Source organism: Lemur catta, chromosome 10, assembly GCF_020740605.2.
Source record: "Lemur catta isolate mLemCat1 chromosome 10, mLemCat1.pri, whole genome shotgun sequence".
Taxonomy (NCBI): Eukaryota; Metazoa; Chordata; class Mammalia; order Primates; family Lemuridae; genus Lemur; species Lemur catta.
In genome coordinates this window covers 47488454-47513741 of record NC_059137.1, presented here as the reverse complement: position 1 = coordinate 47513741, position 25288 = coordinate 47488454, and the positions used below count along the sequence as shown (strand labels likewise).

At 36.0% G+C, this 25288-nt stretch overlaps 1 protein-coding gene across 4 annotated transcripts in view; it reads left to right on the top strand.

The window, feature by feature from the left end:
- The window catches only part of FOCAD (focadhesin), a 258289-nt gene that overhangs the window by 157608 nt on the left and 75393 nt on the right, over nucleotides 1-25288 (top strand). For all 4 annotated transcript variants that reach the window (XM_045563768.1, XM_045563770.1, XM_045563769.1 and 1 more), the window contains 5 exons: nucleotides 2125-2175; nucleotides 3096-3179; nucleotides 9807-9933; nucleotides 17395-17580; nucleotides 22459-22580. In XM_045563768.1, the coding sequence (XP_045419724.1) occupies nucleotides 2125-2175; nucleotides 3096-3179; nucleotides 9807-9933; nucleotides 17395-17580; nucleotides 22459-22580 (570 nt within the window). The remainder of the gene's footprint in view (nucleotides 1-2124; nucleotides 2176-3095; nucleotides 3180-9806; nucleotides 9934-17394; nucleotides 17581-22458; nucleotides 22581-25288) is intronic.

Genomic DNA, 25288 nt, shown 5'->3' with positions numbered 1-25288 from the left:
TCAAATTTTACTACAGGTTAATTTATGAAGTGGTTTTGGTGTTGGTTTCTTACGTTTGCTTGACCGTGGCTGTGAATTGTGTTTTGGACTAGATTTTTTTTTTTTCTTTCAGATTTTATATTCTTTTCCACTGGTATCTTATTTTGGTTTATCTTCATGCTTATATAATATTAGGGTTCCTCTGTTGTTCAGGCAGACTGCTTTGGGGCCATTCTATCCATCTCTTCCCTCCCAGTTTGCAAGCGTTTGGGGGCAGTCCCTTCAGTGACCATAGTCCCCTTGGAAGCAGAAGTGAAGAAATGTGCAGGGCAAGACCCTTCCTCTCTTCTTCCCTCCTTTTCCCTCTTCTTTCTTCCCTCTGTCCCTGTGTGTGTCAGACAATTTATTTTCTTTTAACTGCTTAGAATTTGTTTGGATGTGAGCCAGAGTTGAATTTAATTTGCCCAAAGCATTTCTTAGGTCACTTCTATTCCTAGTCATCTTGATGTTTGCCAAATATGACATCCAACCTCTTTATACCAAGCCCATAAGGCCTTCTAGAGTCTGGCATCACTCTATTGTTCTGTAGCCTGCACTCCAGAAAAGCTAAACCACTTTCAGTTTCCTTATCTGCCTCCAAACTTTTCTACTTCTTTTCCTTTGTTCCTGTTATTCCTTCTGTCTAGAATTACTTTCCTTTTCATCTCTAATTTTAAAATCTATTTTAGGAAATATATAATTGTTTTTTAATGCATCTCATCCTTTGGGAGTTTGTCTGCAAGCAGGAGTTTATTATTCCCAAAGTTATTTATGTATACTATTCTAAAAATATTTATTTCTATTTTATACTACAGATATATGTATGCCTGTTATTTTCCCTATTAAACTATAAGCTTGTTGAAAATAGAGTCCATGATTCAATTGCAGTGTATTTTCTAAATTGCTTTGCACACTACTTAGTACATTTATTCATTGACTTAGAATATATTTATTAAAACTATAGTAGGCTTTAGAGATACTAATAAATATAGTAGATACTATTTTTGAATTCCTATTAAATCCCTAGCACTCTCTAATTTATACCAATTAGTTGTACTATCTTATAGGAAGGTATATTTTTTCTATCGTAAAGCTAAAGACATTGAGGTTTTGAGAGACCTATCCATTTGTTAAACAAATGTCTGTTAGGTATCTGTTGTGTGCCAAGCAAGTAATTTGACCAAGATTGTAGTTAAAAAGCTAAGTAAAAGCCAGTGTCTAAACCCAAGGCTATCTAGCTCCATACCGTATATTTTTCCATAGTACCTTGTTATCAATTCCTGCTTTCCAGAAGCTCAAAGGTTGGTAGAGGACATAGATATGAGCAATGATAATTATAACATTTGATGAGTACAGTTAATCAAAGGACAATGAGATTGTGGTGGAGAAAGTGACAACCATTCTTAGGAGGCATCTAAGGAAACTTTAGTTAGGTGGTGATATTAGACTAAGGTCTTGAAGAGTTAATATACTGTTGCTTCCCATTGATGTTTGTGGAATAGAATTTGCAAAGGCAAGGAGGTGTAGAAGAACCTTATTTAGAAGGGCACAAAGTTAAATGTGGCTGAAATGAAGACAGTGAGTGTTGGCAGATAAATGACTTTTATGCTCAGTTATTTGTTACATATTTGTCATTTCTGAGGAAATGTCTGGGCTCTGTGGTCTACTCTTTGAAATGAAAAAGATACAGTCACTGCCTTAAGGAGCGTACAACCAACAGGGAGTGAATCATACCAGATGCTGAAGTGTGCCGTGTGCCATCTGGCTGCTTGGAGAAAGGAAAACTCTCTTCTGGGTAGGGGATCAAGAACAGTGACATGAAAGAGTAGCATTTTATTAGTACTTGAGAGATCAGCAAGAAATGGTTAGCTTTCTAAATTTAATAATTGTAAAATCTAAGTGTGTTTAGAATATCCATGTGTTTCGATAATGGGCATGTTTCTGAATATTTACATCTTATGAATGGTGGGTGAATATGGATTAAGTCAATTACTGGTGGTATAATTTTAAAAGTGATTTAATTTCCATTATTTGCTACTTTGGATTGCTTATTCTTAGTTTTAGCTCTAACTTAAAAATTTATTCTGATGTTTGATGATTTTTCAGAATTTTAAAGTTCAAGTCCTAAGCTTCCTCTGGACTCACACTCAAAACAAGGTACTGTCACAAGCGGTGTCAGTGAATCACAACAAAGCTGGGGAAAGAACTGTGAAATCGGACTCAGAATAAAAAATCTAACTCCCTTGAATTGATGGCTTCTTGATTTTAAAAGAAGTATGACTATTAATAAATTTTGGTTTTAAAAATTATTCTCAGTTTATGTCCAGTAATTGCACATAATACTTTTGAATCTGGTAGATGTGAAGAGGGATTTTTGACATTATCTTATATTTTTGTTTGGTTCTTCCCCTCTCCTGCTTTGCCGCCCTCCAGCAGGAAGCATACCCAAACAAACAAAAAGTCCAGTCCCTTTTTGAGGTGTCATTTCCAATCAAGGAATATAGAGAAGACGGTTGGTGATGTCATCCCCATCTATAGCCAGTTCATAAGTGAATGAACTTAGATTCTGGAAACTAACTGGCCCTGTTAACAATAGACAGACAATCAGGATCCAAACCCAGGCCTGTCAGATTCTAAACCCTCCTACTCCTTCCCCTACTGCTTATGAGACCTGAGCAATTATGAATCACTTTATGTTCAGTGTCCTAACTAGTATAAAAATTTAGTGTTTTTGATCTCTTTGCCCAATGCTATTTTGTATTTTCTTTAGTTGGGGCCAATTCTCCAGAAAAATGTTTCATGCTGATATTTTTTTCTGGTTTTTCTTCTCTCCTCAGGCCCTTTCACTCTTCCCTCCACAATATTTTCTTTTGAAATAAGGATAAAGTTCCTTGATCTTTCTTCTGAAATTGCTACTGTATGTTCTTTTGGCCCAGGCAAGACTTGAAAACCGTTTCCAAAGCACTGGCACTGACTCTAGAACCTTGGGATTGGTGGGGAAAGGTTTTCTTTCCTTCTCCAGTTTTGATGTTCAGTATATGTTGTTTATTTACTTGCTTTTGTTTCCCCCTATCTAGGACCCAGTTGTAGCAAATGCTGCATATAAATCTCTGTCTCACTTTAGTGCAGGAGAACACACCATTCTTCATCTGCCTGAAAAGGTAGGCAATCCTACTTTCTTACTGGTATCTCTTTACTTTGCTGGGGTTTACAACTTTATTAGTATCTCCCCTCGTAGGAGATCCTTACCTGATAAATATATATGGAACTTTAGGTATGTTGTCCATGCAAGCTAAGAATTCACATTCATTATTTGTTCAATCTGTAAATGACTGTAGAGGTCTTAGCCTTCATAGATAATGAATTTAAATCTCTTTGAAGAAGATGGAAGACATCTAAGATATAAATGAAACTATCTTAAGGTGACCAGGTATATGGCTTGCTCCAGAAGATCTGTGCCACTATAGGAACCACTTTGCCTTAGAGTGCCACCTTGGACTTAAAGCAAGCATGGTTTGCATAGACTAAGATTTTACATGACCTGTGCAGCCACAGATTTTTATTTGTGTTAAAGAATAAGAAAATATGCTATTTATTAGTCTTGTGTGAAATGACACGTAGGTTCACTCCAGAGAACTGGATGAAGAAAGCATCACTATCTTTTAAGGTTTAGCACACAGTATGTCATTATCTTAGTTTTTAGATCAAACTAAAAACAGTCTTTTCTAGTATCTACCTAATATAATCAGCTTTACATTAGTAAGTCATGTTAAGTTGTAAAATGTCTGATTTTATATTTAGTGCCATTACTAATTCAAATGCATACAGATGTTTATTGAATGGCTCTAGAGTATAGGGCAGATGTCACGTTGGATGAAGTTAAGTGTAACATTACTCAGAATATGTCTTAGATATCAAATGGCAGGAAGGTTTGGTGTGCATTTCTTGGGATCTTCAGGTATTAACATTGGTTTGGCATTTCTTCTGGATTGAGTTTATGCAGGGATTAGATGCCAGTAGGAACCAGGCAAACTTTTGTTTACTGAATTGAATTGGGGCCACCATATAAAGTGGACTGAAAATAGGCTCTTGTAAAACCAGATTGTAAGTCAGGCAGGATTTCCTATGTCATAGAGGACTTATAAAGACAGATTGGCCAGCTTTTCATGCAGTGAACACAACTGGGAAGGCTTAAGTAAAGAGATTTTTAAAAGGATGGGACTTCAGAGTGCATTATGGTGACTAGCAGTACTCATTGCTGCTTAAAAAAAGAAAAGGAGGGAAAATGTACATGTAAATTTGGTGTGCCGGCCTGGGTGTGGTGGCTCACAACTATAATCGCAGCACTTGGGGAGGATGGATTCTTTGAGGCCAGGAGTTTAAGACCAGCCTGGGCCCCATCTTTACAAAATAAAATAAAATAAAAAATTACCTGGGTGTGGTGGCTTGCACCTATAGTCTTAGCTACTCAGGAGGCTGAGGTGGGGGGATTGCTCTAGCCCAGGAGTTCGAGGTTCCAGTGAGCTATGATCACCCCACTGTACTCCAGCCTGGGCCATGGAGTAAAACCCTATCTCTTAAAAAAAAAAAAAAAAAAAAATTGTTGTGCAAACATATACCAATAGATACAGCATCTGGAAAGATGACTTTTATTATTATTTTAAATAAACAATTGCTTATTTAGATAGCAGCATAAAAATCACCTTTATTTTTAGCTATTATTCCTCAAATATTCTAGCTGCAGTAACAGCTCTCATTAAATAACTCCCATGTACTCTTTAACATTTAGTCTTTACCTCTTTAAATATTGACAAGTTTATGTTTTTTTTCCAACTTTAGGGTCGTATTCAGTTTCTCATTATGTTTCTTAGAGTTTATATCCACTTTAGTGCTATACTCAGTCATATATTAGCTACTTCTTTAATCGAACTCTTCTATACCTTCTGATCTCTGAATAGGCATAAATAGCTCTTTATACCTTGAACATAAATGGGAAAGTACTTAAGAGTTTGGGTTTCTATTAATATAATATATTTGGGTTTTTACCATCAGAGTGCAGAGCTATAAAGGAAAGCTATAAGACTTTTCCTTTTGTAGCCATACTTTTCAACCTTTTTTTCTGCCTTAATCCTGTTGTGGGGTGTGACCTGCTCTGAAAAGTAACAATGGCTCACTATGGTGGGTATTCTCAAACAGAGGATGAGATGAGGGGATATAAGTGATTTTTGAGAGTCTTCGTCACTCTGACACCCAGATTCTGATACAGAGGATCTGTCTCCTCATTGCTTCTAAGACCATACTATGTATTCTTCTTTTCACTGATTACTAATTTTCTGTTTGGCTGTTTGAATACCTAAAGACTAAAAGTCCAGAAAGTGGTCAACATGTTCATATCCCAAACAAGCCCCCAAAGGCTAAGCCTGCAACCAGGACAGTGCTTTACCTCTGTTTTGTAGCTGATGGCAGTAATGTGAAACTGCAGCTCATTTTCTATAAGAACATATTTTCAAATGTTTCAAAAGTCCCTGTCATGTAGGGACTTATATAATGTTAAAATTAAGATGATTCTTTTTTGACAGAGATTACATATTCTGCACCAAGGGCAATTGGCTTGCTCACAAGATGTAAGGTTACCCATACGTTTTTCCAGTGAAAGCACATCCACATTCTTTCTTTCTTTCTATTTGTGGGCCCCTGTGAAATAAACATTTGAGTCCACTGTGAATTTCAAGTAGAACTTAAGAAAAGGTACAATACATCCTTACAAACATGGCCACTTTTGTGAATTATAATTCAGCTGCTTTTGTAAGTACTACTTTTCTTTAAATTTACTTAAATATTTCTTTTTGATTGTTGAACATCAATTTATGCTGTATAACTTGCTGAAAGTTAACAGGTTGGTAGAACAAAAAGAGTAAGGAGTGGCAGACATCAGAAGAATTAGAATTTAATGAAACAGTACATCTAAGGTTAAATGGAAAATGTCAGTAGATAGTAGAACTGAATGAGACACTATTTGAGTTAGAGATTTGAATACCAAATTGATTAACTCATCTTTCTTGTCATTAGGAAGTTCTATGGGATGGACACTTAACACTTGTATTGGTTTAATAATTATTTATTGTTTATTGTATATATACCAAGGCCCTGTCTTATGAGCTGGGGGTGTTGAATGAATGCATATGTTTTGTTGGTTTGTAACAATATCATTGTTAAGCACTTAAAGCACTAAAACTGGTTCAAACATTTGAGGGGACTTCTTTGAGGACTTGTTGATTCTAATGTTGAAAAATAAATAAGAATGACTTTCCCCTTTTATCTTGTATTTCTTCTTTTCTTTTTAGCTATTTACACTTCTCCCCTGCCTTCTTTAGCACCACCCTCAAAAAAGAAAAAAACCACCCAAAAACTTTAGGAAAAAATTCTTTGTAAGAGAATAATGTATAAACATTTAGGTAGAAGATACTGGCTTTCCTTTCTCACTTCATTAAAAAATATTTAGCTATTTAAAAATTAAACTTTATTATAGAGATCTTAAGATTGTTTTGTTGATTTCTAGAATTAATTTTGGACATAATATAAAAGAACTCATTATGCATTCAGGGTTGGTATAAATATGGCATAACCAGTTTGGCTTTGATTTAAAGTGAATGTCACTGCATTCATCAGAAGCCGTTTCTCTTTTTAACTGAATTTATGCAGAATCTTGATGCGTTCCAAATAAAATCCCCTGTTTATGCACAAACTCTTGGATTTTCATAGGTTACACACACACAGAAAGGTGGTTGAAAGGTTATCTGGCTCAGAACCATGATGAGGCATTTTGTAGGATAAGCTTTGCAGTACAGATGGTCCCTGACTTATGATGGGTTGACTTACAATTTTTCTGGTATGATGATACTAAAGCAATACATGTTCAGTAGACACTGTACTTCGAATTTTGAATTTTGATCTCTTCCCAGGCTAGTGATAATGTGGTAAAATAATCTCTTGTGATGTTGGGCAATGGCAGCGAGCCACAGCTCTCAGTCAGCCACGTGACCACAAGGGTAAACAGCAGACACTCCTCAGTGTACTGTGTTGCCAGATGATTTTGCCCAACTGTGGGCTAATGCAAGTGTTTTGAGCATGTTTAAGGTAGGCTAGGCAAAGCTATGATGTTTTGTAGGTTAGGTGTATTAAATGCATTTTTAACTTAATGATATTTTCGATTTACTATGGGTTTATTGGGACATAATCCCATCATGAGTTGAGAAGCATCTGTATTCAGTTTGAAACAGATTTTAAAAGTAAATTGTCGGTGGAGGGTGGGGCTAAAAAAAAGAAAAGAAAAGAAAAAAAAAGTAAATTGTCATTTTATATTTGGTTTTCCCTTTAAGTTTTTTCAACAAAGCTTAGCTGTATTTAGAAGGGTGGTGTTGGCAGTGTGGTGGTGGTGTATGTGTGTTTTAAACATATGTATATATGCAGTTATTCCTGGGTGTTTTAACAGCTAATGTAATATTATTGCCAAAGTTTTATAACTTTAATGGGTATTCTTTCATCTGACTTGTCTTGGTTCTCCATAGTTGTACTTACCTTGAACTTATTAAATTGTTGCATACAAACCATGAGGAAAGACTGGTATTAGCATAGGGAAGGTGGAACTTTTAAGAAGTGAGCAAAAGTAGAGGGAAATGTAGTGGAACCAAGATATAACAATAAGTGCTAATTTGTCCGGAAGAATCAGCTCATCTCTGAGAAAACAAAATGGAAGAAGTGAGCATATCATTATAAATATAAATACATATAGTATATTGTCTATACTTAAATTATAGTACATTTGTAATTTCTTTGCTAAAATTTGTGCACACTGAGATGCAGACATATGCTATTCACTTCATAGCGGATAAATTAATATAGGCACTCAGTCATGTGAATGTGAAATTAGACAATTTAAGATTGATGAGTAGATCAATTTTCTTTATCCCCAATCTGGTAACTCTTTCTTCAGTGGCTCTTAGAAATATTGACAGCCCTGGTGCTGTGACTCACACCAAATAATTAGGTTAACTGAGTAGAAGGACTGGATAGAATAAAATGTGTGCAAAAATGATCATATCCCCTTTATACTAAATAATTCTGGAAACATTTGGTCATTTGGCAAAGTTTACACACCAGTTGAAGGTCCCTCTGGTGGTGACAGCAGCTCTTCCTCCTCTGCCTGCCTGCCTGCCTTCATCCCTTGCTACCTCCCTATCTCATTTCTTTATTTTAAAAAAGCTTTATTGACATATAATTCATATACCATACAACTCACCCATTTAAAATATACAATTTAGTGATTTTGGTATATTGAAAGAATTGTGCAGCTAATCACAGAGCAACCACAATCTAAGGACTTTTTAGGCCACTAGGACTAAGACAACTCTTGATGATACTAAACCTAGAAAATTCCAGGAAAAATGTATGCAGACCAGAGACACCTGGAAGACCCTGCTTGTCAGAACCAAAAGGTTTGCAAACATGCCGGGGGGTGGGGGGTGGGGGGGGGAGGGGGTGTCTCTGGTATGTAGTGATATCAAGGAATGCTGTCATGTCCTATGTGGAGCATACTTAATAGTTAGTTATCTCTGTAAGTATGGCTGGTTTAGCCCTCTGAGAATTAGGTACTTAATATTAAATCCGAATTAAATCTTATCTTGGAAGGCACTCGGATAGTCAGGTTGCTTTCACTTCTCCTTCATGAATGAAGAGAACACTAGTTATGGTTGAAAGGCTTCATTGGAGTTGAGATTATTATACTTAAGAGAAGCATTTCCTCTCTGTTTTCTTCAATCCCCCTGCAAGAATCCTGACTCAGTGCAGTTCCTAAATGGAACAGGGCTTTGGGGACCTATGAAGAAGGCAGTCTGCAGGAATTGTTAATTATTTCTAAAAATAACTCTGGGAGACAGGCTAATGGTAATGACTGGGTTCTGGCACTTTATGGTTATAGAAACCACTTTTATATATTTTGATTTCCTCCCTTAATGGTTAATTATCTCCATGTGGGCATTATGATGGAGTGTCATTGAAGGTATTAAAAATTTAATTAATTGCTTAACAGTTATATCTGTGAAAACTATAATAGTGTTAATCTTTTTACATTTTTTTATTTTTGGTTCAAATAAACCTAACTAAATCACAGAGCAACCACAAAAATCTTTAAAATGCAAATTAGACACAATAAAGTATAGCTACCAGTTACAGATTTTAGTGTTTTTGTGTTCCATAGCAACAAACTGCCATGTCTAAAGACAAAAAAAAAAGTCAACTAAAGCATTCTGTTCTTCCCTTATCTCTACTATGTATTCTATTGGAAGATTTTTAAGCTTTGTCATAGAAGTATGGCTAGAATCACAAATTTTAGAAAAAGCATTCAGACAAGACAAATATTTAAGTATAAACCATAGGAGTTCAATATATTGAATATGTCAGTGTTTGCATTTTATTGTTGGATGGTGTAGAATTTTATTAGTTTTCTATAATAATCATTGCTTATGCTGGCTTATGGTGATTTTCTTATGTATTAACATTTGTTTTTTAAATGGATCTTAGATTGTATCTAATAAGATGACTAGAGTTGACCATTTAGTTAACCTGAAAAATTAATAGATTTTTAAAAATTTTTTATAATGGTCTTTTAACATTATAGAATGCTGACGTCTACTACAGTTTTTAAATCTTGACACAAAAAGGACAAAGAAAAGATTTTACATAATGTTTTACTATCATCCTCTCTATAATCTTATCACTTATTATTTCAGATAAGACCAGAAATTCCTATTTCTGATGAGTTGGATGAAGATGAAGATGAGGAGGATATGGATCTTTCAGTTCCTGGCTCTTGCTATGTCAAACTGTTGTCACTCACTACTCCTTTGGTTTTACCAGGTGACTGTTAGGTGGTAGTAAGGAGACTACCATTTTTCAGTGATTTATCTGTCTGATTAATTGTGTTCTTTTGTGATGTGTACATACTATAGTTTACTTTAATCTTAAGTACTTATTTTCTACCTGAAATGTTAAATGCACCTGTCTGTTCTAGGGAGACTGCTTGAGATAGTATGGTGTTTAAAACACACCAAAAAATGTTAGACTCAAGTAGGATTTAATTGGAAAACTAGTTTAAACAACTGTTTTCACTGACAATTAAAATTCATTTGAAAAACTAAATTTATTCTACAAGACAAATTTGTACTGAGACTCTAGGTTACTGGTTTTAATAATGCTTCTTCCTTATAAAAGCTAAGTGAAAAAGTCATAAGACTATTCAGAGTTTTACTGGATAGTTTCATCATTGTAAATTTATTCTTTCTGTAGAGTTATTCCAAAGATTTTACTGATATTTGAGAGTGGTAAATTAAGCTTTTAAGACATGGATCAAATTGAATGGTCATTCAGCATTGATATAAAACTTACAGGGTCATTAGCTTTCTTTTTTTTTAATTTTTAATTTTTATTTTTTTATTATTTCAGCATATTGTGGGGGTACAAAAGTTTAGGTTATGTATATTGCCCTTCCTCCCCCCTCTCAGTCAGAGCTTCAAACGTATCCATCCCCCAGACAGTGTGCATTGCACTTTTTATGTATGTATACACCCATCCCCTCCCCCACCCAGGGTCATTAGCTTTTAAAAATTATTCTAATGCATACATGTGGTCATTATTCTATATGGATGTTGTGTCTAGAAATACTTACCTGCCCCTATTACTCTATGCCCTACCAAGGAAATGGTAGGTGATTCCATCTGAGAAATTTGATTGTAGACTGTGATTGGGAACTTACATTATTTTATTTCCTGATTATTAAAAAGTTATTACAAAGTTCCTCAAGTGATCCATTGTGATTAAGTAGCTTTTCAGTATTAGACAACATTTTACTTTCTGTTTTAATTCTACCTTGAATATTCATGGATGTAAAAATTTAATTTCTAAAAATGAAGTTCAATAAAAGCAAGAAATGTCGTCTGCTCAATCATGATCATACTGGCCTGAGATGTTGGAAGTTTATTTTTTTCTTGGTTTCATCTCACATGGAAATTCCTTGGAAAAAATTCAGCCAAATATGTACTATTTATTTCTAGACAAAGCTCCTGTTACAAATCTCTGCTTCCTTTTATTAGAGAAAACTGGGTAGTCAGCTTAGACAACGAGTTCATCTTTTCTTTTCTCCTGATTTCTAGAAGAAACCTCAAAGGCTTGTTCACTATTTCTCTCTTCTGTTCTTCCCTACTTGCTACCTCATGGCTCTTCAGAGTCTAGAACCACCCCTGAAGTTAATAGTGAGTCCAAGAAGGAGAAAACCTTCAGTTATCCGAAGTTTCTCCTGTATCTTAAAATAAGCTTAGAATCAAAAGTCCTTTTGGGCTTTTTTATTGACTTTGTTCCCTCTTACATTTATTCCCCAGCACAGTCTTGCAGTATTAGAAGAAAGGGAAGGAGGAAGATATTTGTTGCGAAGGTGCACTGAGGTTTCTGTCCTCTTAGCATGTGCAGTGCTGTGGTGGCTATTAGCCAGCTCTTCTACATTGTTTGTACTTGATGGTTACCAGTGTCTTTGAGAAAGAAGGGAAGAATTGAGATTAACAACTGTATTTGTGTGAGAAAATTAAATAATTGGAGTGAGGAGGGTGATTTAGATGCTATGTATGTCTGGCAAAGTATGTCACCATGGACACTTTTTTCTGTGCCTCACTTTCCCTCTAATTACTAGAGAACTTAAAAAAACCACCAGGAAAAAGGCACCAGCCTTGGGAATATATACCCTAAAAAGTATAGGGTGGATGATATATGTTAGTTTGCAAGTCCTGCTGGCAGAAAAGTGGATTGCACTGAATTTAAGTGAATTATGTCCTCTTCTCCTCTTAATTCTTTAAAAATGAACAGAAAAGCAGCTGTAAAGTAAATCCAGTAATTTTCATTATTTTAAATAAGGATGTTACTGGTGTTGATTTTTTAAAAAAAATCATTTTGAAATAATTTTAGACTATAAGAAGTTACAATAATAGTTTAGAAAATAGTACCTTTGATCCAAGTACTCTAATAGCATCTCACATAACCATAGTATGATATTAAAACAAGAAAATTGACATTGGCACATTATTACTAACTATAGGCCTATTTAGATTTAACCAGTTTTTTTCAGTATGTCAACTTTGGGGATTAGCTTACCCCCACCACCCCCACTGAGCATAATGTCCTTGAGGGATTTGGGCCATAATCCTGAAAGACACAATCCCAAACACCATAATCCAGAGGTCCCCAACCTTTTTGGCACTAGGGACTGGTTTCATGGAAGACAGGTTTTCCACGAATGGAGGTGAGGGAGGAGATGGTTTCGGATGATTCAATTGTGCAGTCACACCTCTCTGCTAATGATAACCTGTATTTGCAGTTGCTCCCCAGTGCTAGCATCACTGCCTCAGCTCCACCTCAGATCATCAGGCATTAGATTCTCATAAGGAGCATGCAACCTAGATCCCTCACATGCATAGTTTATAGCAGAATTCACTCTCCTATGAGAATCTAATGTCACTGCTGATCTGATGGGAGGTGGAGCTTATGCAGTGATACAAGCAATGGGGAGGGGCTGTAAATACAGATGAAGCCTCACTGGTTAGCTTGCCCCTCACTGCCTGCTGTGCGGCCCAGTTCCTAACAGGCCACAGACTGGTATTGTTCTGTGGCCTGGGATTTGGGGGCCGCAGCCATAATTGCAATTGTTGAAATCCTGAAAGATCAAAATCCCTAAAATCTAAACCCCCCCAAATCACAATCTCAAAAGATCAAAATCATGAAAATATAATCCTGGAAAAAATAATAAAAAGTCCTTTAAAAGACATTTATTTACATTTTAAAAAGAAGATTCACTTGAGAAACATAAAAGTACAACAGGACACTTCATATGCTACTTTACACAATAAAATAGGCAATAATATATTTTCACAAGCATAAACACTCAGGTATACTAATGACAGTTGTGGGTAGAACAGTTATGAGCAAAGTGTATTTATAAAGAAATAGGAAAAAAAGCAAAATGTATAAATGCATATTACATTTGGTTGGTACTTGTGGGCATCCAGCTTTGTAACTCCAGTTGTCTGAAATACCATGACAGACAACCTAAGTCTTTTAATAAGATTGATGACAAATCTCATGGGCATACTCAGTCACTCAAAGAGATCTTGAGAAATGTTATCTTTCACAAATGCAGATGTAAAAAAAGAACATCTCTTCATTTATTGAGGAAGTTTCAGTGTTTTAAAGTACACACATAATGATTACACACAAAGCCAATGTTTTGATGATGCACTTTCACGGAGTGAAATTTGCAAAAAATGCATAAAACCAGTTAGAACTCTCTGAAAGTCTTTAAACAATGTATACCTCCAGTGTTGGAAATGATGTGAAGATGAAATACATAACAGTGAATTGGCACTCTGTGTGAAGGGGCAGAAGTTGTACACAATTGTATAATTTGGCAAGGAAACCTGTGTTTTTTTGCCTGTGTTTTCACTTCAATCTTCAAAACCCTCAGTGCATTTGTATTTGGAGAATAGTTGTGGTCTACAAATTTTGTAAGTGGGACGTTGTCTATTTGAAAGTCCATTGCAATTAAGTGATTTTCTGATTTTACAGCATCAATAATAATTAGTTTTTAAACCTTTTATCATTAAGTAGCCTTATACACATATCACAGCCTTTTTATGAGGGAACAATTTCACGTATCTTTTCCATTGTGCTGTAAAGAATACAGTAAGAAGGAATGATATTTGGCTTCCCGAATACCAAATCTATATTAGTCAGGATTCTCCTGAGAAACAGAACCAATAAGATATGTATATAGATATATGAGAGGGGATTTATTAGGGGAGTTGGCTCAGATGATTATGGTGGCTGAGAAGTCCCATGACAGGCCATGTGCAAGCTGGAAACCCTGGGATGCCGGTAGTGTGGCTTAGTCCAAGTCCAAAGGCCTCAGGACCCTGGGAGCCCCTGGTGCTGGTGTAATTCCTGGAGTTTAAAGGTTGGTAAGCCTGAAGTTCTGAGGTCCATGGCAGAAGAAAAAAAGTCTGTCCCAGCACTCAGAGACCAGTTTGCCTTCTGTGTTTGTTTTCTTTGGGTCCCTGGCCGATTGCATGGTGGCCACCAACAATGAGGACAGATCTTTCCCACCTGGTCCACTCAGACTCACACACTAATCTCCACCCTCACAGACACACCCAAAATAGTGCTTTACCAGGTTTCTAGGTATTCCTTAATCCAGTCAAGCTGACACTTAAAATTAAGTCCACAAATCCACGCTTTGTCAACTTGGCACCCATATGCGTCTCCTTAAACCATACTTAATTTCCACATAAAGACAATAACAAGGCAGTAATTCCAGCTACTGTGATGCAATTAACATGATACAATGATCCTGTGTACAACTGGAAACCCTAGTCTGTTTTCCAGGATTTGGCCTTCAGGAAAAATTTGGGATTTTAAACCTTTGGGATTATAATTTTAGAGATTTTAGATGTTAGGAATTTTACAGTTTAGGGATTTTGATCATTTGGAATTGTGACTTTTGGGATTATGATCTGCACTCATCCTTAAGATCCATTCAAATAGTTGCTGATATCAGTTGCTTGTTTTTTTTTTTATTGCTGAGTAGTGTTCCATTGTATGAATGTATCACAGTTTGTTTATCCATTCAGCTGTTGAAGGACATTTGGGTTATTTAAAAATTTTTTATTTGACATCCTGTGTCCTACAAGTTTTCAGCTTCTTTTCAAATTGTCACCTCGTCATCTGTAAGGAAGAGACTAGATTAAGGGTTAAAAACTGGAAAAAATTCTAGTTGCTAGTTTAGTAGTTGGGGGAAGATGGAGTCCTATATATCAGCTATATTCAGGCTCTTGACTTTTCCTCATTTAAATTATTGCCTGTGCTGGTGTTATTTGAGAATCCATAGTTCACTGTAGAGCTTGACAAATAAACAAATTTTCATTGCTGGGTTAATCCATGTGCAGATGTGTACTTGTCCCTTGACATGATTCACCTTTTGCCAGAATAAGATTCCTTCTGAGAAAGCGTGAGATTATCTTCTCTCACCGTAGTGCCTCTGTCCTCACAAACATATGATTCCTAGCTACATTCTGGAAAGTCTATACTCATACCCAGTTTGAAGCAGTCATACCTGTGCATGTGTATGCAGGAATTGGGGAACATGGCCAGCAGGTGGATATTACTTAGCTTTTTTGTGTAGGTGACGTAGTGATCAGGGTCATGACAAGAAAGGGCGGGGATACGTTCACATAGAGTAATTGAAGAGAATTTAATAAAGGACCTATTTACAATTGTGTTGTCAAGATTAAGAAAAATTCCCAAGAGATGGTGAATCATCTCAGCATTGGTAATGACCTTGGCCTGCAGAGATAAGGGGAGGAAGAGAGAGCATCTGTATTATAAATAGGGCTGCCTAAGGGGAGCCAGGACCTTCAGAAGAGGCATTCAGGTAACCTGTGGCAATCCTGCAGGAAAGTGTCTGGGAAATACATTCCCCGACTTTGCTCTGTTTTCACCCTCTGATCTTCTACCAGTGTCTCATTGGTTGAAGCCAACCAGAAGCCAGAGAACAAGGAGACCTATTGATGCATTTCTCAAAGGTTATTCTTTCAGAACACAGAGAGGGTTGAGAAAGGTAGTGGGTAGATCTGGAGGGGAAAATGGAAAACATCCCACACAGATGTTCTCTAAGCTTTGAATGGAGAAGCTTGGTTGCATCTAGGGGGGTTCTATGTAGAAACAGAATTGGGTACCGAATAGATGTTACAGTGAGTATGCGTCGCCTTTATTAGGGTCATTTAAAGGACACTTTTAGATCTATTCAGAATGAAATTCCAATGTAGTTAGGTGGATCCCTGGTTTTTGTTCCTATAAGGGGCAGTTGCAGTGCTTTTCTTTCTTATTTTCCACTCCATACGATTTGTTTAGTTTTTTTTTTTTTTTTTTTTTTGAGACAGAGTCTCACTCTGTTCCCCCGGCTAGAGTGCCGTGGCGTCAGCCTAGCTCACAGCAACCTCAAACTCCTGGGCTCAAGCGATCCTACTGCCTCAGCCTCCTGGGTAGCTGGGACTACAGGCATGTGCCACCGTGCCCGGCTAATTTTTTCTATATATATTTTAGTTGTCCAGATAATTTCTTTCTGTTTTTTAGTAGAGACGGGGTCTCCCTCTTGCTCAGGCTAGTCTCGAACTCCTGACCTTGAGCGATCCACCTGCCTCGGACTCCCAGAGTACTAGGATTACAGGTGTGAGCCACCGCGCCCGGCCAGATTTGTTTAGTTTTAATGGGTTTTTTTTGTTTTGTTTTGTTTTGTTTGTGTCTGTATTGGGCAACCTCTAGTGGTCCTTAGGAAAATGACATTTGAGTGTAAACCTATAGTCTTATCAAATATTTTGTTTGGGCATCCTATAGTCTTCTAACCCCACATTGCTGTGTTATTTTGTAATAAGTAAAATGTCAAGCAATAAAGATTTGGACTTAATTAGAAGAAACACAGTCAAAGAAATAATAAAAGAATATTTTATTTTTAAGTAATTGTACTCATATTGCTACAGAATGATGGATGGTCATGATAGTCCTCTTTGAAAACACCTAAATGCCAAGAAGAAGGCAGTTCCATGAAAATCTGGGACTAATATGTTCCAAGTAGAAGGAATAACAAATGCAGTTGCCCTGACTTAGGTGTCGACTTTGTGTTTTGAGAAATGGAAAGAGGCCTCATGGAAGTGTGGTTTCCACATAGCAAGGAGTGAGTGTGGTTCTAGAGAGTCACGGGCTAGATCATAGAAGGCCTTGATCATGGTCAGAAGTTATGATTTTATTCTACATTGAAAAACCATCAGAAGATGTTAGGGAAGGGAATGACAAAATTCTGGCTTCTGGGCAGAGGAAAGTTTATAGGAGTAATCAAGAGGAAAAGAAACCAAGAAACTAGTTTTTACATTAGTTTATATGGGGAAGAGAGAAGACAAAAAACTATGTAAGTTGCAGTGAAAATAGAAATGAATGGATTTGGGATATATTTGGAAGGTGGAGTCATGAGGTCTTGCTAATGGATTACATGTAAGAAATGAGAGAAAGAGAGGAGCTAAGAATGACTCTTAAGTTTTTGAGCTTGAGCAACCGGGTGCTATGTTCTAATTTGAGGAAGACTAGGAAAGGGATGGGCATCAAGAGTTTTCTTTTTACCATGTGAAGTTTGGCCAGAAATAGAGCTTAGTTCTTTGAATATTAGTTAAGAATGAATATTTCTCTTCTAACATATTGTATAACTCTACTTTTGGTCTGTTTTTATCCTCTTAGCTTTGGAGGAATTTTTTACCTCACTTGTGAAGCAAGAAATGGTGAATATGCCTCGTGGGATATATCACTCTGCATTAAAAGGAGGTGCCCGCACAGACCAAGGGAAGACTGTAGCAGGAATCCCCAATTTTATATTGAAAATGTATGAAACAAACAAGCAGCCAGGATTGAAACCTGGCTTTGCAGGTAAGGATAATGCATAGTATCAAGGTACAGGTTGGTTTGTTTGTTTGTTTTTTTGAGACAGAGTCTCACTCTGTTGCTCAGGCTAGAATGCTGTGGCATCAGCCTAGCTCACAGCAACCTCAAACTCCTGGGCTCAAGCAATACTTCTGCCTCAGCCTCCCAAGTAGCTGGGACTACAGGCATGCACCACCATGCCCGGCTAATTTTTTCTATATATTTTTAGTTGTCCAGCTAATTTCTTTCTATTTTTAGTAGAGACGGGGGGCTCACTCTTGCTCAGGCTGGTCTCTAACTCCTGAGCTCAAACAATCCTCCTGTCTCAGCCTCCCAGAGTGCTAGGATTACTAGGATTACAGGTGTGAGCCACCGCTCCCAGCCAAGGTACAGGTTTTTAATGTAATGATTTAACTTCCACTTCCAAGTAAGATGTAATGGGTCATGGGCATTGCTCCTGCAAACATCCAGACACAGCTATATGAATTATAAATAATTGCATTTTAAAAGGCATCAGAGAATCGTAGAAGCAAAGACAAATAGATGGACTAAAATTCCCAAATAGGCAGAACATTTTAGATTTTGTTTCCCCCCGCTCCTCCATTTGGGGCTATTCACTCATTCTGGTTGTGTCCTGGAATTGGGGCTTGGCCTAGGCAGAGCCCTGGCCTGTTGGAGGAAAAAAGAAACCAGTGGAACTTTTAGTGGTTGTATGGGGCTAAGGTGACAAATTAGAGATTGTCCTCATAAGATATTTGCTGAATTTTGACCTTGTAGCAAAAGCTAGGCTGAAAACTTCTGAAAAGCAAAGCGAAACCTCCTTTAGTCTCGTGGTGCTCAGGGAACGAAGACTAGCTAGGAGAATGGGCCTGAAAACAAACTACCCAAGAGGTGAAAGCCCTGGAGAGAGTGGTGACTTGGTACTGAAGTTCTGCAGCTGCTCTCACCTGGGTGCACTTACTAATCTGGGCCCAGCTGGAGGCTGAGTATTCAGGCTCATCCTTAGCAAGAGCCTGGTGCAGCAAGAGGCTGGAAGGGGAGAACCAACAGCGATCTTGGCATTCATGTGGTGCTGAAATGACAAAACTTAGAACATGAGGGACCTCAAACACACAGCCTGTTTTTCCATTGAGATATTTGCCAAATTTTGAAGCTTTATGGGATGGGAAGCTAAAGAGCTAAGCTGGAAACTTCTGAGGACAGACCTGAATCTCCTATGATCTTTCCAGATTGTGGAGTCAATTAAATGTCTTGTGTCAGGGGGAGTTAGTGGGGAAAGACATGTCCTAGCAACAGGAGTCAACCCCAGGGGTAGACTGAGAGTTACCAAAACTATAATCAAGCCTTACCTAGATCAATCCTTGATTAAGTTGTGATGCTCAGTCCTTCCCCCAATCTGCCTAATGGAGGGGAGAAGAAAACTACTCTCTGATAGACAATAACATCGTTTAGAGCTTCTGTAGTTCTTTTATACACTGCCCAGCATACAATACAAAAGTACTAGACATGTGAAAAAGGAAACAGCTAGAAATGAAGGAGACATTTCATGGAGATAAAGAAGTCACTCCATTAGAAAATACCACAATTCTAATTGGTATACATGAAACCACATGGCTTCAAAATACATGACAAAAATGAACAGACTTAAAAGAAGAAATAGACAAACCCACAATAATAGTGGAAACTTTAAAATATGTTTTTCTGTAGTTGGCAGAGTAAGTAGACAAAAAAATCGGTAAGCTTACAAAATATCTGAGCAACACTATGAATGAACTTTACTGACATATAGAAAACACTTTACCTTACAATGATAGATTTAATATTCTTTTTAACTATACATGGAAAATTTATCAAAATGACCATATCCTGGACCATAAACTTCAATAAATTTCAAAATATTGAAGTCACTTAGAGCCTGTTCTCTAATGACAATGGGATTAAGCTGGAAATAAATAACAAAAAGGTAACTAGAATATCTCTAGTGGGCTGAAAATTGAACAGTATACTTAAAATCCATGGATCAAAAAAAATCAAAATGAAGTTAGAAAATAGTTTGAATAATAATGAAGACAAGCTATATAACTTATGGGAGATAATAAAATCAGTGCAATAGAAAACATATAAAATAAAGAAAATCAGTAAAGTCAAAAGTTGATTCTTTGAAAAATTTAACAAAATTGATAAAGCTATTGTAAATCTGGATAATAAAATAGAGAAAACACAGATTATCAGGAGCAACAAAGGAAATACCAGTTCAGACACTATGACATTCAAAGAAAAAAATATTATGAAGAAATTTTAGCTTATATTTTTCACAATTTAGATGAGATTTGGAAGGCCCTCAAAATATAAAACTTACCAAAACTGACAGGAGAAGTAGACTATACAAATAGTCTGATATGTATTAAAGATATTGAATCTGTAAACTAACAGCCTTCCAACAAAGAAAACCCTAGCTGCAGATGGCTTCCTTGATGAATTCTTCCAAAAAGTGAAGAGAAAAATAACAGTGATCTTAGAATAGATTAAGATCTATTTTGAGGGGAAAAAAAATAATAACAGCAAATAGAAAAAATAGGAACATTCCTTTTAGGGGACCACTAGCATAATCTTAATGCCAAAACCCTATGACTACTTTACAACAAGGAAATATTACAAACCAATCTTTTTTGTGAACATGGATGCAAAATCTGAAACAAAATATTAGAAAATTGAATTAAGCAGTGCATACAAACAATAATACATAACAATTAAGTGAGGTAAACTTAATGTTTGAAAAGCAATATAATTCATTGCATTAAGAGAAAAAGGCAGAATGATTGTTAAATGGTCTCAGTGCAGAAAAAGCCTTTGAAAAATTTATAATCTATTCACCATATCAAAAAGATTCTCATTAAACTATGAATAGAACTTACTTTATTCTGATATAGAACATCTACCATGTCATATTTGTACTTAATACTGAAATATTGAAATTTTCTGAGATTGGAAAAAGATATGGATGTTTGTTCCTACCACTATTATTCAATATTGTATTGGAGGCCATAGCTAGTGCAATAAGCCAAGAAAAAGAAATAAAATCATAAGGATTAGAAATGAAGAAATAGTTATTATTTGCAGATGACATGATTATATACATAGAAAACCCAAAATAATCTACAGACTAGTTACTAGGATTAATAAATGAATTCAGCAAGGTTACTGCATACCTACAAAGGTGAATATATAAAAATCAATTGTATATTTTTATATACCATAACAAATGGAAAATCTAAAAAATATACTATTATAATAGCATCAAAAGATATCAAGTACCCAGAATAAATTTAGCAAAAAGTGTACATAATATGTACACTGAAAGCTATAAAATATTATTGAGAGAAATTAAATAAGTCCCAATGAATATAGTGATCTACCATGTTTATGGATTAGAAGACTGCATATTGTAAAAATGTCAGTTCTCTCCAAATTAATATATAGATTTAACCCAATTCTAATTAATATCCCAGTAGGTTTTGAAAACTGACCATTTGATTCTGAAATTTGTGTGTAAATGCAAAAAGCCAAGAACAGCCAAGGCAACATTGAAGGACAAGTAGGAGGATATACATTACTAGATATCAAGACCTCTGATAAAGCCACAATAATTGACAGTGTAGTATTAGGGCAAGAATTGACATACTGACCAATGGAAGAATATAGAATGTTCAGAAACACACACAACATTACCAGATTTGTGACAGAGGTGACACTGCAGTGCTACAGAGAAAAGGGATGGTCTTTTCAACAAATGGTCCTGTAATTTAGAACACTAATTATAAAAAGAATGACAAATTATATTAAAATTAAGAAGAGGTGTTAATTAAAATGTACCATTAATGAAGACTGAACAGGCAACTGACCGAGTACAAGAAGGAATTTACAATACGTATGTCTGAAAAAGGACTTATATCCAGAATACATAAAAAAAAAAACTCTTGCAAATCAACAAGAAAAACACATAGAAAAATAGCCAAAACAATAGAACAGACACGTCAAGAAGAGTATATTCAAATGTTTAATGAAGACATGAGAAGATGGTCCACTTCATCAGCATCAGAAAAATGCAAGTTAAAACTACAATAAGATACCACTATGTACCTACCAGAATGGCTAAAATGAAAAAAGATGAAAAATACAATGTATCGCTAAATATGTGAAGTGACCAGAACTGCTGCTGGGAATGTAAGTTAGTACAAGTTTGGAAGACTGGTACTGAAGAAATTTATACCCTGTTTTTCCTAGTTATTTCATTCTTAGGGGCAAACCAAAATGAAGCCACCAAAAGACATATACTATAATATTCATAGCAGCATGTTTTGGGTATTCCTGAACTTGAAAGCTGCCTAACTGCCTGTTGACAGTAAAATGGGTAAATAAATTATAGTATACTCTCATGATGGAATATTATTCAGCAATGAGGATGAATATACTACAATCGCCAGTAACAATATGAATGATTCCCACAACAATTATGTTGAATGAAAGAAGCCAAATAAAACATGTGTACACAAGTCTAATTCCACTTATATAAAGTACCAAAGTAGGCAGAATGGTGGTAGACGTTACACTACCTTTGGAGTGGAGCGCGTGTGGCTGGAAGGAGCCACGGGGAAGGGCTTCTGAGATGTCGATCATGTTTCATTTCTTGATATTTTAAATGTTACCTTTTTATATCTCATATTTTTTCTATTCTTAGACACAATAGTTGAAAATCATAACTTTCTTAGCAAATCATCTTTTCATTTATAAGTCTCTATCCAGATTGATTATGTATTACTGGGCATATAATTAGTAAGGTTTTGCCATTAGAAATGTTTTATAAATTTCTTTTTTTTTTTTAAGGTGGCATGTTGTTTTGTTATGATGTTTCAATGTATCAGAGTAAAGACGGCAAACCACTGAATAGACTTACAGCCAGTAGAGGGAGAAGTTTCAAGCAGACATCACTTGCTCTTGTACATGAGGTAGGTTCCCCTATTCTCAATGGCCTATTCTTTATATAAGCTTAGGGTAGCCCTCCTTCTTTTTATGTTTATGAAATTGGGTGTTAGAAGAGTTACTGATTTTTCAGTTTGTTCAGCTTTTTAGTTGTTGTTAGGTTGGAGTGGTGACTTCTAAGCTCCTCACAGGTTGGACTGGAAACCACTGCTCTTTATATTTTGAAGTGTATTTTGCTTTGTGTAATTGTCAATACTTCTCAAGAACTGTGTGTTAGCTAAATCAAGTAATTTTCAATGCCATGGAGAACAAGCTGTTTAATGTAATCTGTGGTAAATTCCTTTGGAAAGTAAAACTTTGAATTCTTTTGACTTGTCCTAGAATGAAATTCTCCCATGTTACTTTTGGAAGAATCACAGATCCAAGCCTGATTTGGGTTTGGCCTGACGTACTAGGAGCAGCGCATAATTGTTGTCTTGTTTAGACTTCTCTAAAACTGAAGTGCCCTCTTTCTTTGCTCCTTTGAACTGAGGACAATCTGTGGTCATTTCAGATCTACTAGGGCTTCTCCAAGCTCAAGTGACTGTCCTCTTCTATTCTGCTTTATACCCACTTCTCATCCTGAGATTAACTTGGCTCATCTTGAAGAGGAAGCTGAAGGTGAATGACAGTTTCCTTCCCTGAAATTTGCTGCCAGTCTTGTCATCCTTTGGCATTTCTAACTCTGACATGACACTCTCACCTAAATTAGGTGATTCTGCTTTGTCCATGGATGAGAATGGCAGTCCTGCTTCATTATTTTCTCCATCCTTGGGCGCATGCAAATTTTCCTGATCCAGCTGCTGCTACCCAACCATATTTCTGTCTCAGCAATAGGTAATGAGCTGTATTTTCATTTTTATTTTAGAAAAACCTTATCCAGACTTACTGGCAGCTCTACTCTGAATGAAATCTTTAGCTCGTTCCCTTTCTTTCCTTCTTTCTTTCTTTTCTTTTTTAAGTCATCATCATCTGATTCTTTTTGCTTAATAAGTTAATTAGTTTTTTCCTGCCTCCTTTAAATTTATCCCCCGGATGTTCAAAAGTACATATGATATAACCAATCATTTGAAATATAAGAAGTGCATTGCCTTTTTCTTTCAGTTTCTTTATTTTAAAAATGTATTTCTTATAAAGTACATGTAGTAGTGTTAGCATTTATGCAATATGAAACAATTAGATGAAAATTGTGAATAATAACGGGGAGAAGTGGTATCTGTGCTTATTACAGATTCCCACTAGAAAATACTCTGAAAAGTATGGTTTGCTGTATTTTAGATACTCCATAATTACCATGTGGCTGTGAGTTGTTATGGTAACTGGGTTTCCCCCTTCTATTAAATAACAGAGTAAATGGTTGCTTGAAATGTGATTGAATTGTCAGCTTTCAAGCTAATGTTATCCTGATGGGATACAGGGTGGGTGAGAAAGAGGGAGAGAAGGAGAAAGGGAAGGAGGGAGGAAAGGGGGTAGAGAGAGAATATTAAATGTCCAGAACACACCTACAAAGAGATGAGTGTCATTTTACATTAAAAAGGTGTCCTTCCTTTTCTTCTTCTCACTATTTGTCAGGGGACAGGAATAACAAAAAATTATTTTGTGCCAACAAAATTACTGTTGACAGAAAATGGAAGCCTGTTATTTCTTATGTATAAACAATGGGACATTGAGTGGCTTTTGGGGTCTGTAACACTAAGTGCAAATGGTTTTTCTTCTGGAAATGTGGGAAGAATGCGTGTGTGTCACAAAGCTAAACGTAGTGGTTCAGTATTCATCTGTGTGTGTAGCTACTGACATTAAATACTTTTATTTTGATAATAAAGAGCATCTGGTGAGCATGAAAGATGCCTTTATGAGATTGGGATTTTAAAATTAATAGCAAATACTTAGTTTTCCTGTCAATTTTTACATGCTGCTCTGCCTATCCTAGTTTAACAGTCAAAGAACCTCCTCAAAAGTTTGTCTTACTTGATTTATAATATTTAATGAAGGGCTGTTAAAATGAGTATTTCTTGTAGATGGAATAATTATATCTGTTAAAATCACTCAAGAGGCAGAACACACCACCAAATTTCTGGGCAAAGTATCCTGATCAGTAAATTAACTAATTAGATGGCCATGTAGTCCCCTCAGGCAAACATGTATCAGTGAACAAATATGATTACGTTTCCATTTTCTCTCCCAACATTTTCCTGTATTTGTGAATTGTGTTTCTAAGCAGGATATGTTCTGTCAAGCTGATATTTCAGGTACTTAATTAGAACCTATATGATACAAATAAAAAAGTTTGGGGAATTTAAAAATATAGGGTTTATAATACCTGCTTTAAAATTTTGCCTGGTCACTCACTGTTTTTATCTGGAATTAAACATTTCCTGGCTAGAACACTTTGGACATGCTTTTATAAAATCTCGAATAACTGGTTTTTTCAACAACTCATGTTTGAGTTTGGCTGTATCTATTTTTAAAAGTGTTTTAATATTGTATTTCCAGAATGATTGAAAGTTGCACATCATAATTTTTGTGATTATTCACTTATGATAGTATGGTTTTCACATGACAAGAATTTGTTTTAAAGAGAATGCTGTGTATTTAATTCTGTTAAACTCAGCAGGTACTTAATTGAACCTTTACATGCAAGACACTGTTATGGGTACCATGGGAAGGATTCCAGCATAAGTGGGACATGATCTCT